This window comes from Cebus imitator, unplaced genomic scaffold (assembly GCF_001604975.1).
Source record: "Cebus imitator isolate Cc_AM_T3 unplaced genomic scaffold, Cebus_imitator-1.0 Scaffold674, whole genome shotgun sequence".
Taxonomy (NCBI): Eukaryota; Metazoa; Chordata; class Mammalia; order Primates; family Cebidae; genus Cebus; species Cebus imitator.
Window position 1 is genome coordinate 149,418 of NW_016107989.1, and position 12,845 is coordinate 162,262.

Genomic DNA, 12,845 nt, shown 5'->3' on the forward strand with positions numbered 1-12,845 from the left:
CTGACAGCTCCCACCATATCCCCTCTTTCCACTTCCCTAGGCCCTGGCCAGGAAGAATCATGCAGAGCTCTGTGGCAGAGAGCGACAGCTTTGGGCATCACTCGTGGCGGATTTGTAGCCAGAGAGAGGCAAAAGAGGGGTGCCATTTGTCCCTATGAATGGCAGCTGGCTCTGGCTTCCCCTGCTTCACACCCTGCTGTTCTTCCTGACTGTTGCCTGCTGGCCCGTGACAACTGCAGGCCCATCATCAGACAGAGCGGCAAAGCCTTCCACAGGCGTTTTCACCAGCTCTTACTGTGGTGTCAGGTCTAATCCTGAGAACAAGTCCCCCTTTCCATGCCATCTACGGTGCTTCTGCCTCCCTGGTCAAACCAGGATGCACCTGGAGACAGGTGTTGCCTCTGCCTGTACCTAAATGTTGCAAGGCATCAACAATATATGACTCGTTTCCCAAAGAAGAAACAATGGGAATAGAAGAATCTCCCTTCAAGTGGGAAATGCATCAGGCCAGAATGAACCTCTTTGCCTGGACTTTTTTCTCCTGATTCAGGTTAAGTTCACAGATGGTGGACCCGCAAAGCCACGCAACACCAGGCTGGCATCCCCTTACTAAATCCAAGGGGCCTCCATGTGCTCATTTCCCTCCGACACTGTGGTCAGCAGAATCATCATCCTCCGAAAATGTACACATCTGAATGCTCAAGACCTCTGAATGGGCTCCTTTACATGGCAAAAGGGGTTGCAGATGGGATTAAGTAAGGTAAGGAATCTAAAATGCGGAGACTAACATGGAGAGAACCCTGGATCAGCCAGGCGGGTGCAATCTAATCACATGGGGCTTTAAAAGCAGAGAATCCTTTCCGGCAATGATCAGAGGAAAATGTGACCACGGAGACTCATCGGAGATGTAATGTTGCCGGCTTTGAAGGCAGTGGAATAGGGTCAAGAGCCAAAGAATGTGGGCAGCTTTGGAAGATGGAAAAGGTGAGGAAATGGATTGTCCTCTATAGCCTCCTGAAAGCAACACAGCACCGGCGACAGTTGGATGGCAGCCAGGTGAGTCTACGTCACGCCTGTAACATCCAGAACCCTAAGAAAATCAGTCTGCCTTGTGTTAAGCTGCTAAATGTGTGGTGAACCTTTCACAGCAGCAACAGCTGACCGATACAGACGCACTGGTGCCGGCTGCCCTGGTGCGGGCTGGCTTCCGGGAACGTGCCGGTGCCTGGAATACTTTCCCTTAGGGGGTCACAATGGCTTTCTTGCTAAATTTGATGGGCAGGTGCCATTGTTCACATCTTTGAACGGTGAGAGGTGTTAGCGCTGACAATATAGTCATACATCACCTGAGGTCCTAAAAGTATGTGGCCAATTCCAGTGTGAGACAGCCCTGAATTCAGGCTGCTGAAGGACCCAGGCCCCATAGAGGCACAAGCATCGCCCTGGCTGAGACAGTGCAGAATAAAAACTGGCAGAGGACGATTTTTACATGTTAGCTCACTTAAGAATTGTGGATTTTGAACTTTAACACATAATGGCAAGAGGTATTGATTTTTTGACTTTAATTCCTCTGAACTTTAATGTCTTTGGACTTCAACATGAAAGTGGATTTAAACTTTGATTTTTAATTTCTCCATGGGAATTTGATATTTTGTGGGGGTTATATTAAAATTCAAAGCATTTCTACATTGCTGGCATTCCATTATTGAAATGTCTCTATTAATTTTTTTCTTTGGGATGTTGTTTAATCTTCTCACAGAACGTCTAATTCGCTATGTTGGACAACATAGCTGGACATCATTTGGAATTAGAAATAAAACTGGATTTAATTTTAAATCTTGGGAACATAGTAACCCTGGATTTGATTTAAATAATTTACTCCTCTGACCCCTTTTGTTGCCTCTTCGTGAAATATATACATTTCCCACCAGGAATTCCAGGTGATTTCCAAAAAGTGCCATCCAGATGGAAGAAAAGCTTTGTTGACAAACTGCTTAGCTCCTGCTCTGGGGGGATGGGCTACGCCTTTGGGTGATCATAACAAAGCGGGTGAAAGAAACACAGGCAGGGATATTAGTGGGAGAAAGGCAGCCCCTCTGTTCCAGTGTCTCCTTCCATCCAGGGTGCTCAATCAACGCTATACCTGAACTTCTGTTAAATTAGCAAGGTCACTTGGCTGACATACCTTAAAGAAGGACTCCAGCCTGGCTTCTGTCAGCAACAGAGATAATATCTGCACAAATGTTCACACTTCGTTTAATCTATCAAAACTGTTCAGAGTTCACTGTTTGAGTTCAGAGCTGTTTGAGTTCAGAACTCACACAGGACAAATGTTATTTATCATGAACACAATGGAATAGAGAAGAGAATGGAAGGAATAATTCAGCAGACAAGAAATTTCATCACATTTCTGCAAGATGCAAAACAGCCAGAGTGAGCTGATAGATGGAGTCGAGGGAGAAGCAAGCATAGTCCAGGATACACATAAAGGTGACCCTATCCCAGGGAGGTGGCTGACTGTCCTGGTGGAATGCCAGGTAAGATTTATACTCGGAGATGGAAGGCACCTGGGGTGTAGAAATGGGACAACAAGCTAGAAAGGGGTGACTGAAGGGCAGTAGTCACGTCTCATTCTCCACTCCCACCTAGATCGAGGGAACACTCAGCAGACAGTAAAATACTGTCCCCTTCCTCCAGGCCACACAAACAAAATACACAACTCAGAAGAATCTCCAAAGAGACAGATTATGTTGGGGAGAACCAAAAAGGTACCATGGACATCTGGTCTTAGAGAAAAACCCTCCCCATTAAGACACTTAAAGGATTTCCCACGATAACAGTTTACTCCCACCCACTTACTCTGAAGTGAAGCTTCACTGTGAACAAGCTTCCCCAACATGCAAAGAGCTCAGACAAACTCTATTCCCACTATCTTAAAAATAAGCAGAAAACTAAGGACCACCACAGATCGGAAGCCTACAAAATCAATGAAAAAGGCCACCATAAAAAAAAAATGAAAAAAATTGAGATAATTCATGCTAAAGAGATAAAAACAAACAAGTTCTAAGAAATATCCTTGGAGAAATTAAAAAATATTTTACATTTGTAAAACAAAAATGGGGCTACTAAAAAATAAAAAAAGAGAATTCTTAGCATTTTTCTTTTAAAAAGATGATATCCTCTTGGGCCCCTGGTAGTGGGAGGGTGGAAGTCACAGACAAATTGGGGAAAATAAATGTTGGATACTGGAGAAGTCTTTCAGAACATATGACAAAAAGACAAAGCGCTCAAAATTATATAGGAAAATACAAGAGAAATAATCCAAGAGGCTCAAAGTCTGACTAATTCCAGAAAGCAAGGACAGAGGAAATGGAAACAAGGGAAATATTTTAAAAAAGAAGAAGAAGAAAATTTCCTGGCACTAAAGAAGGTCATGACTCTTTAAATTGAAAATGTTCAATGACATTTTTTTAAAAAGTCACACACCTAGATATATCATGAGAGAATTTTATAGTATTAAGGCTAAAATAATAGAAAATATCCCTGAGAAAAATGGTTTTCTATCTAGAATTGCGTATCTAGTAAACATCACTCACGTGTGAGGGTTAAAGACTTATTTTTTTCAGAATTTAATCTCCTAAGCATCCCTTTTTAGGAATTTTTAAGTGAGTAAAACAAAAGAAAAGAGGGCACAGGATCTTGGAGACAGAAGTTCTAATCCAGGATCTAATCCTACTGTGCAGGTCTAGGGCATAACATCCAAATCCAGCCCGAAGACTCTGGAAGGGACTTCCATGGAGAAAGGAGGGAATCATCGATGCCCGAAACAAAGGACAAGGCTGAGTCCTCAGCCTGACTCCATAACTAAAAGGAAAGACCATCTGGACATGCGAAGCATCAGACGGAAGAACACGCTCTGCTCCTGGAGAAGCAGAGCCCTCGACACGTGCTTCCAACCAAAAGAAAACTTATTTACTAAGTTCTATCATTTAATAAAAACCATTTTATTATGATTTCTAAAGGATTCTGAAATCTTTAGTTGGGCATACTCAAAATTTAGGTCCAATATTTCCATATTGAGAGAGAGAAAAACTCCATGAGTCAGGCCCAAAGGACGTGCAGCATTTCTAATCGAAATTTATTTGTTTAGGAGGTTTTCAAGCAATGGCTAGCATATAACAGCTTCAACTGTATTTAAATAAAATTCTCATTGTCATCTCATAGTAATTATTGCATGGGAAGAAAATTATTTATTGCAAGACATAGCAGGCAGAAAAATATATTCTGCTGTGAAGAGATATTGCAGTGCAAATAGGCAACTGCTTTTTCAGCATGTGCATGGTTATGTGTTGAATGTAAATGTATGTAAATATCTCAATTTTAACACTTTATCATTGTTCAAATAGTCTTCCAAGCCATATTCAATACCTAATTTAAAGCTTTGCAAGATCATTTCTTTCTTATTTGTAATTTGTTACTCTTGAGAGCATAAGTTCTTCTGGATATACAGCTAGGCCTAATCTATAATCTGATCTATAAACTGTGCTTTCATTTTTTAAAAATCACTAAAATTTTTCTTTTGAATATCTGGTTATAATACATCCCAGTTTACAAATATTTACTAAGAAATTCAAAGGCAGACCTCACCCTACCTTCCCCTGTAATGCTTTGTTCAACATTTGTTCTCATGCATGAGATAACAGGCAGGAAAGTGATCAGGAAAATCTCCCCTGTCGTGGCTGGGCTCCTGTAATGTACTGAGTCGTTATTCTTTGCTAAGCTCTGTATTAGATCCACCGGAGAATTGCAATGAAAGTAAGAGGTATAGCAGTTACACTTAGATCATTACTTTGTTTAATTAATGCACAATATCTGACCTAATTCCTAAACAGATTTGCGGCGGCTCCTTGCAACAACAGATGTGAAGCCAGCCTTTCTTCTTGTACACCCTACTCCGCCCCTCAGAGTCATCTCATCCCTTGCTGCTCATCTAGTAAGTTGCTAAAATGCGTGGACATGTTTGCCAGGGCCATCGCTTTAAATATTCAGCAGCCAGTACTGCATGCTTCTGACCATTCAGTGCAGAGCCTCACCACTGCAGTGGGCACTGGTGTAGGCATCACCATGGCTGCACCGTAGGGTCAACTAAGGGCATCCAAGGCTTAGCCAACAGAATCCAAGCTTTCTCTGAGGTGAATTCCTTTTGCCTCAGTTGACTTTTGCTTTGGGAGGTGAAGTTGGCTATGGCTTCATTTACATCATTGATGCAACGCCTGTGCAGAAGTCAGCCGAGTCCTGCAGGTTTCTAGGCACCCTCAGATTTCTGTCAGTAAGAAACTCAGAAGGCTTCGTCTAGAGTCAATCACTAGACTCGCTTACAGTAGCAATTTATTCCACACTGGAATGCTCTAGATGCTCTCTTCCAATTTCCTTTACTAGAGTGGAAGGTGGGCCAAGGGCCTTGTGGATTTTCTGAAGAATCCATGATGGCAACTTCGGACACCATGAACTTCAGCTTGTCAACATGTTCTGATATGTTTTTCTTTGAGAAAGGTGAAACTGATGCCAAGCACGATATGAACATGCTTCTGGAAAGGCAGAAAACATCTATTGAAGTAACAACCACTGTCCCTCTTAATGGATGTTACTATCACAGCAGAAGACAGCATTTAGAAGGAGACAAAGAGAGAACCTCGAACCCCCAGCACATGCTGATGAAAACACAGTGGGTCAAGACATGACAGTGGGTTCAAACCTTCTCAAAAGTGAAATAAGAGGGTATCCTCTCCATACAGTAAGTACTTGCAACCTTCCTACAGCCTGAATTTCACCAGGAAAAGATACAAGAGGTTATGCCTTTGGTTTTTCAGATGGGGCTCACAAGGGAATTTCTGGTGTTGCCCAGGCACATGTGATGGTTGACACCCAGGAGCTGTCAGAAGCAGTGCTGAAGGCAATGGCGTAGGCAGCAGTTGGATCCTTTAGCGCAGCTTCAAATGGCAGACAGGATAAGACACACTGCTGCAGAAGGTGTCATGTGTTGGGGGTATGGCATTTCCATTCTGTTTTGCCATCACTCATCTCAACCTTTGGCATGTGGCTGCGTTTCTTTGGCAATCAGGGAAGCTACCACAGAGGGTTCTTCTAGACAATGGTTTTGTGTTGGAGTAAATTCAAATGTTAGTCAAATCCAGTTCTTTCCTAATCATAAATTAATCCATATGATGTACACAGAAGGTGCTTTGTTGGTCTTCATTTCTGGTGGCTTCATGTATCTGTTGGCGAAGTCTTATGCATAGAAGCTTCCTGTCCCTATCACACACATTGAGTCCTTTCTTTTGCAGGCCGTTCCAACTTAAGCCCAACCCACATATACAAGGATGGGTGTTCATAACCATAATGGTGGGAAATATTTTCAGTTACATAACTCACCCCCAACCTATCCTAGACATCATACTATGTAGACAAAAATACTTTTACCTTCCCTGACTCATGTCACCTCACATTAGTTTGGTGTGAAACATTGCTTTAATAGTACAGTAATTCTTAACAAGTATTTTTTTTCCACAGTTTTCTACTTACAGAAAGAAAAAAAATAAACAAAACCAATTTGCATCTAGTTCTGATATAACTAAGGGTGAGAAAGAAATGTGACAATAATCTCAAGGAGTATATATTCAAGAAAATATACTAAAGTTGGGAGTCTTGACCCAGGGCTGGACAAATATTTATAGTTCTCTATCTTGAATAATGTATTTTCATCTACTTTTCAGCATAACTACAAGGAAATTTTAGAGTTGAGACAGAAGGTCAATGGAACCAGGGACAATTAAAAGATCTTTTTAGACAGTCAACTATGCAATCCAATTGCCAAATACTTGCTGATAGGGGTAATTTTTCATGAACTGAAAACCAAGTATCACCTAGAATGGCAGTGAGCATGAACAAGATGAGTAAGCAGCAGAGTAATTTGAAATACTGTATTGAGGCCACCTGGGCCATTAGTACTCCAAGTAACACTGCAGATTTTTAAAGTGAGAGCTGACAGCTCCGTGTTCACATGTATCCAAGTATGTGCCAAATGTTTCACAGGGTCTCATTTATTAAACCCTCATGACGACAGTGTGGCTACTATAATCATTTCCGTTTTACAAAACCCAAAAGTTCTGCAATCAAAAAAAACTTTTGATGTTCACTTTTTAAAAATCCCTTAATATGTAATACTAATGGTGACTTTTAATAGACATGAATATTTCATTCAAAAAATTAACTGCGAAGTAGAATAAGCCATCTGTGTTCATCACAGTATAAACCAAAATGCATACCTTATTACCAAAAACTGACGTGCCTTGTCAATTATCATTCATGAGGAGTCCTGGGTATTGTACGATGCTCAACTACTTCTAAATCAACTGACAAAAATGGATTATGATCACAGAATTTGAATGAAGGTTACATGCATTTGATTACTGAATATGATCAATCCAGGTGGGTCACATCTGATACTGTTTTCTTAGTGGTTTACTCATTTGAAAACACATATTGAGACTGCCTATGTTATTAGAACACCACAATATTTATTTGGTTAGTATAGTTGCTACTGTGTTGGATAACAGAAAGTTTATCTTGAGATAAAATATAATAATTCAATAATGCCTCTAACCTGTGACCAGCTCCCGGATCTCCAGGTCGGTGGTCTTGCGGAGTAACCTCACCAGCGCTGGGATGCCGCCACAGTTTTTCAGAGCAATTTTGTTATCATCATTGGCCTTCCCATACACCAGGTTTCTCAGAGCTCCACAGGCGCTACGGTGGACTTCAGTCATCCGATGATCCAACAGGTCCACCAAGAGCTGGATGCCTCCTTGTCTTCTTATCTGAAAGAGCAAAGGACACCCCACTTTTGCTTTAGAGTGTAAGGTTTCACTCTCTATACCAAAACATGTTTTTCATATAAGGTATCTGCTAACAATTAACTGCACCAAACTGAATTAAGGCATACAAAAGGAAAAGAAAAAAAGTGTTTGTTTGATATTTTATTCTCTGTATTTGCTTTAATATCCTACCAATAAAAATCCAAATGCATTTCTTTCAAACTATAGAATGGGAAAGGTGATTTTAACTTCATAATGGGTGCCTTAGACATTTCTCTCTATAAAATCATGCCATGTCCTCATGGCTGAAGCACATGAAGAAATAAAAGGCATTACATTGATCCTTATTCCTTAGACTTACTAAATTTAACCACTGTCTTAAAGGGCTGCAGGACTGATGTACAAAATGTTAAAGCTATGCTTAATAGGGATATGCTCCAAACATTTCAAAGGAACCAGAAGCGAAGCAAGAGACTGGAAGAATCGACACAAGGAGTTTTATCTCAGAAGACCTGCAGAAATAAGAACGTCTCTTACATGAGGGACAGAACACATGAGGAGAAGGCATGTTATGCTTAACTTAGGTATGTGATTCAACAACAAAAGCACACTACATTTTACTGTTCTTTTTATCAAAACAACATTTTAATCTTTCATAAGTAAATTTAAATTAGAAACAAAATAAAATGGCTACGTAACACACAGGTTAGTTCATAGGGTTTTCATGAACAAAGCTGCATCTGAAAACTTCTGCATGTATATGGAAAAAGAGCATGATTCATCCAGTAGTACCCTTCTCTTTTTCTTTTTTTTATGCTTCGGTGTTCTTCAGGGATTGAAGAATTGGCACTTTCTCTACTTAAGTTTTTGATTACAGAAAAACTCATTCATGCCACAGATGTGCCGAGACACCTGGCTACATCCCCGGGCTCTTTGAACTGTGTCCAAGTGCTGTTCTTTCTATGAGGTGGCTCTAACCACATCATTTAAAACTGCTCTTGGAACCACACCCTTACCCCAAGCCAGCATTCTTCTTTACCTTCAAGTGCTATTGAATTCTTCATAGGACTTATTGTGTTCCAACTTGTTATGTGTATTATTATTGCCTGTCTGCTATTAGGATGCACGTTCTGGGAGGAAAAGTCTCTGTTATATATCCCTATCCCCAGTGCAATGCCAGACACACCATAAATGTTCACTAAATATTTGTCAAATGAATGGAGAGGGTTAATTAATATATTATTTGCCACCTTGGTGTTTCTTAGCTTTGCTAAAATAGTATTCTCAAAATTAAGAAATATCCCTCTTTAAAGAAAAAAAAAACCCTTTTGTGAACAGTCAGGAATGTATCCAGGGGCATCAGCCCTGTGGCTCTTCCAACCTAGCTTACAAACAAAATAGAGCATGCTTCATTCATACAGGGTGGCCTCTGATGATTCCAAATATGCCAACAGGAATCATTTTCATTCAACAGCAAATGAAAGCAGAAAAAGTGGAAACCCTCAGTGCACTCTTGGCCTCTAAATCCCTAATTTGGAAACCATGAATGCAGCATTTCACATATGGCGCCTCCATGAGAACATGCCAGGGAAGAAAGAGGGAGGGATGAGGAGGGACGGTATTGTTGAGGGGTGATGGTTGCCCTGCTTGAGGCTGGTGACAACACCTGGGTAAGGAGGACTGAAAGGATTTTTAGGTCAACTAAGGAAAGAGAAAAAGAAGTGCAAAACAACTTTGCCCAACTTACAGTTTGACTCAGGGCTTGCTTGGCACCTGCGCCGGAGAGCTGATATTGTATTCCTACATAGGTGTGCCTTGTACATGCACCCAGATTACAAGTCCATCCACTTCATTATAGTGCTTAAGAAGGCATATCCCACTTGTACAAAAAAGGTTAAACTATGAATATGACTTTCTCTATGTGTGTATATTTTCACATGTGTGATTTATTTAAAGTTCTCTGAGTTTAGTTACTTTAACAATGATGAAACCATTAAAAAGAGATAACAAATCCATTCTTACAGTGAATCTATTGGTTATGTACTAAAAGCAGATGGCATCATCAATCAATCTATGCATTTCATTTATATGTATATATTTTAGCTATCCTGTATGTTATAATTAATATTCCTAATTTATTATATTTCCAATTCATATGATTTAATGAATTAAGTGATTAAAATATTATTCCAAAACATTAAAAGGGAAAATGAATTCAAACTGAATGAGGCATGAATTTTTTTTTTTTTTTGAGATGGAATCTCTGTTGCCCACGCTGGAGTGCAGTGGCCTGATCTCAGCTCACTGCAACCTCTGCCTCCTGGGTTCAAGTGATTCTCCTGCCTCAGCCTCCCGAGCAGCTCAGATTACAGGCATGCACCACCATGCCCGGCTAATTTTTTTAGTAGAGATGGGGTTTCACCATGTTGGTTAGGCTGGTCTCGAACTCCTGATCTTGTGATCTGCCTGCCTCAGCCTCCCAAAGTGCTGGGATTACAGGCATGAGCCACTGCTCCCAGCCTGAATGCAGCATGAATTCTTAATGCTACAATGAAAACAAAATGTTTTCAGTACGGCTCTAATTAATGCCATATACCCAAATTTATAGTGAAATTTTTCAGTTTGATTTTAATCTACTTAGATAAACATAAATATGACAATTAACTTTTTTCTTTTGCTCTAATTTATTATATTAATTGGAAATATAATAAATTAGGGTCACCAGATCCTCTATATTAAAACTTGTTTTCTTGGGATTGAATTTTATCTAAGAATGTGAGAATCCTACTTTCGTTTTCTGAAGCCAAACATGACTCAGAGTTAAAATGTAAATAGCCACATGTGTGAAACGGGATGGCCAGATCCTTGGTCCTCCCTCCTTCCCCTGCAGCCTCCCCTCTCCCATCAGGACCGGAAGGGAGGCCCTGACATGGACTCCAGTCCTCTTGCTTCTGGTGGCTATGTGTGGGTCTGATGCTGTCCTCTTCACTTTCCCTCTCTTGCTTTTCTGCAGGACCCTTCCTTTCTCCAATTTCTTGCACCCAATCCATCTACCAGTTTCTTCTGGTATCTAACATGAAATCTTTCCAAGCTTCCAAACAAACCTATTTTAAACACTCAAAAAGTACAGTTTTCTGAAAACCTATCAGAAGAAACTTGTCTTCTCTGAAATGGCACCTGTATGTCTTATCCCCCCAAATGGTGAGCTGTCTAGTTCCAATTTATCCCCTGTCCATCACTCCACATCCAGCAAGCTGAGCCCAGGTTTTAGTTAACATATGATTACTGCAGGTCAGTTTACCCTCTCTTCACAATATTTCTTTAATCATCTTCATGCACAATTGGTTTTTTTTTTTTTTTTTTTTTAGACAGAGCTGTGCTCTGTCACCCAGGCCGGAGTGCAGTGGCATGATCTTGGCTCATTGCAAACTCCATATTCAGGGTTCAAGTGATTATCTTAGTAAAGATGAGGTTTTGCCCTGTTGCCCAGGCTGGCCTTGAACTCCTGGGCTCAAGCAATTCATCCACTTTGTCCTCCCAAAGTGCTGGGATTACAGGCATGAACCACCCTGCCCAGTCTCACACAGAATTCTTTAAAAGTCAAACTTTGAAAGATTCTAAATTTAATAGCATTAAAATAAACTCAGTAAAATGGTAGATTATATACATCTTATATTTATACATAATTCAACAGTAAAATGAAATGCAATAAAAGAGTGCCTGTCACAAGATAGTAAGTGAATAAATATTTATCAGATGAATGGTGCAGCTGGTTGTCAGGTATTTCTCTCTGTCTGTCTGTCTCTATCTCTCTTTCTCTCTCTTTTAGAGCAGTTTTAGGGTCACAGCAAAATTGAGCAGAAAAGACAAAATTCTCATGTACTCCCTATCCGCCACACAAGCACAGCCTCTCCACTATCAACAGTCTGCACCCTAGAGGTACATTTGTTACAGTGGATGAATCTACATTGACACATTATCACCCAAACTCTATAGAGTTCAATTGTCCAAAGTTACATTAGGTTCATGTCTGGTGCTATACCCTCTATTCTTACTAAAGGTACAATGACATGCATCCTCCAATTATAGTTTCATACAGAATAGTTTCCCTGCCCTAAAAAATCCTCTGTGCTTTGCCTATTTATCCCTCCCTCTCCACTAACCCCTGGCAACCACTGATCTTTTTACTGTTTCCATGATTTCGCCTTTTCTAGAATTTCTTTTTTTTTTTTTTTAAAAAAGGAAGATAGTATATTTTTTCCCCAAACTAGTCAAATAATCCAATAATTGGTCTATTTTTCATCTGCTGCTTTCTACTCAAAGGTGAGGCAGGTACCTATCCACCCAACCATCACCAATTATTGAAGTAAAACAGAGTCACATGACAGATAAACATATTCATTGGTGATATATTTATCAAGGTGTGGTCTATAGACTGCCCAACTCAAAATCTACCTGAGAAACATTAAAACGTAGATTTCTAGAGCTATCAAGAGCCCGCCAAATCTGTATTTTAGCAAACTCACCAGATAATTTCTAAAGGGACTTAAGTATGAGGAGCCCTGCCATTCCAGGGTAACTGCTAAATGGCAAAGGGCCTTTTCTATCTAGTCCCTAAAAGCATTTAAAATACATCAGTCAAACCAGTCACATCTGTGCAAAAGTATTAGGGTAATTCAAGGTCCAAATCACTGGAAATTCTCCTAAGGTCGGCATGAAGCTCCCACCCTCAGCCTAATCGGTCCGGAATAGTCCTGCTCTCTGAGTGCACAAAGCATCGGAAGCCATGTATCTCAGTGATGAAGTGACTCTACAAATATTTATGCATTGGGTAAAAATCCTCAAACCTCATATAGGTCTCTTTCTAACCAGGTGCCCACCTTCATTGGACAGGTAGTGCCTCTGGCCACCTGCCTTGCTATTATTTTATTTTATTTTTTTTTTTATTTTTAGAAAGGAAGAAAAAGAATT

The 12,845-nt window shown here is 40.3% G+C and overlaps 1 protein-coding gene across 1 annotated transcript in view; it reads right to left on the reverse strand.

Moving 5' to 3' along the window:
* Positions 1-12,845, reverse strand: part of LOC108295990 (catenin delta-2) — a 688,803-nt gene that overhangs the window by 136,979 nt on the left and 538,979 nt on the right. Inside the window, exon 10 of the mRNA XM_017518360.2 lies at positions 7,664-7,877. Within this exon, the coding sequence (XP_017373849.2) occupies positions 7,664-7,877 (214 nt within the window). The remainder of the gene's footprint in view (positions 1-7,663; positions 7,878-12,845) is intronic.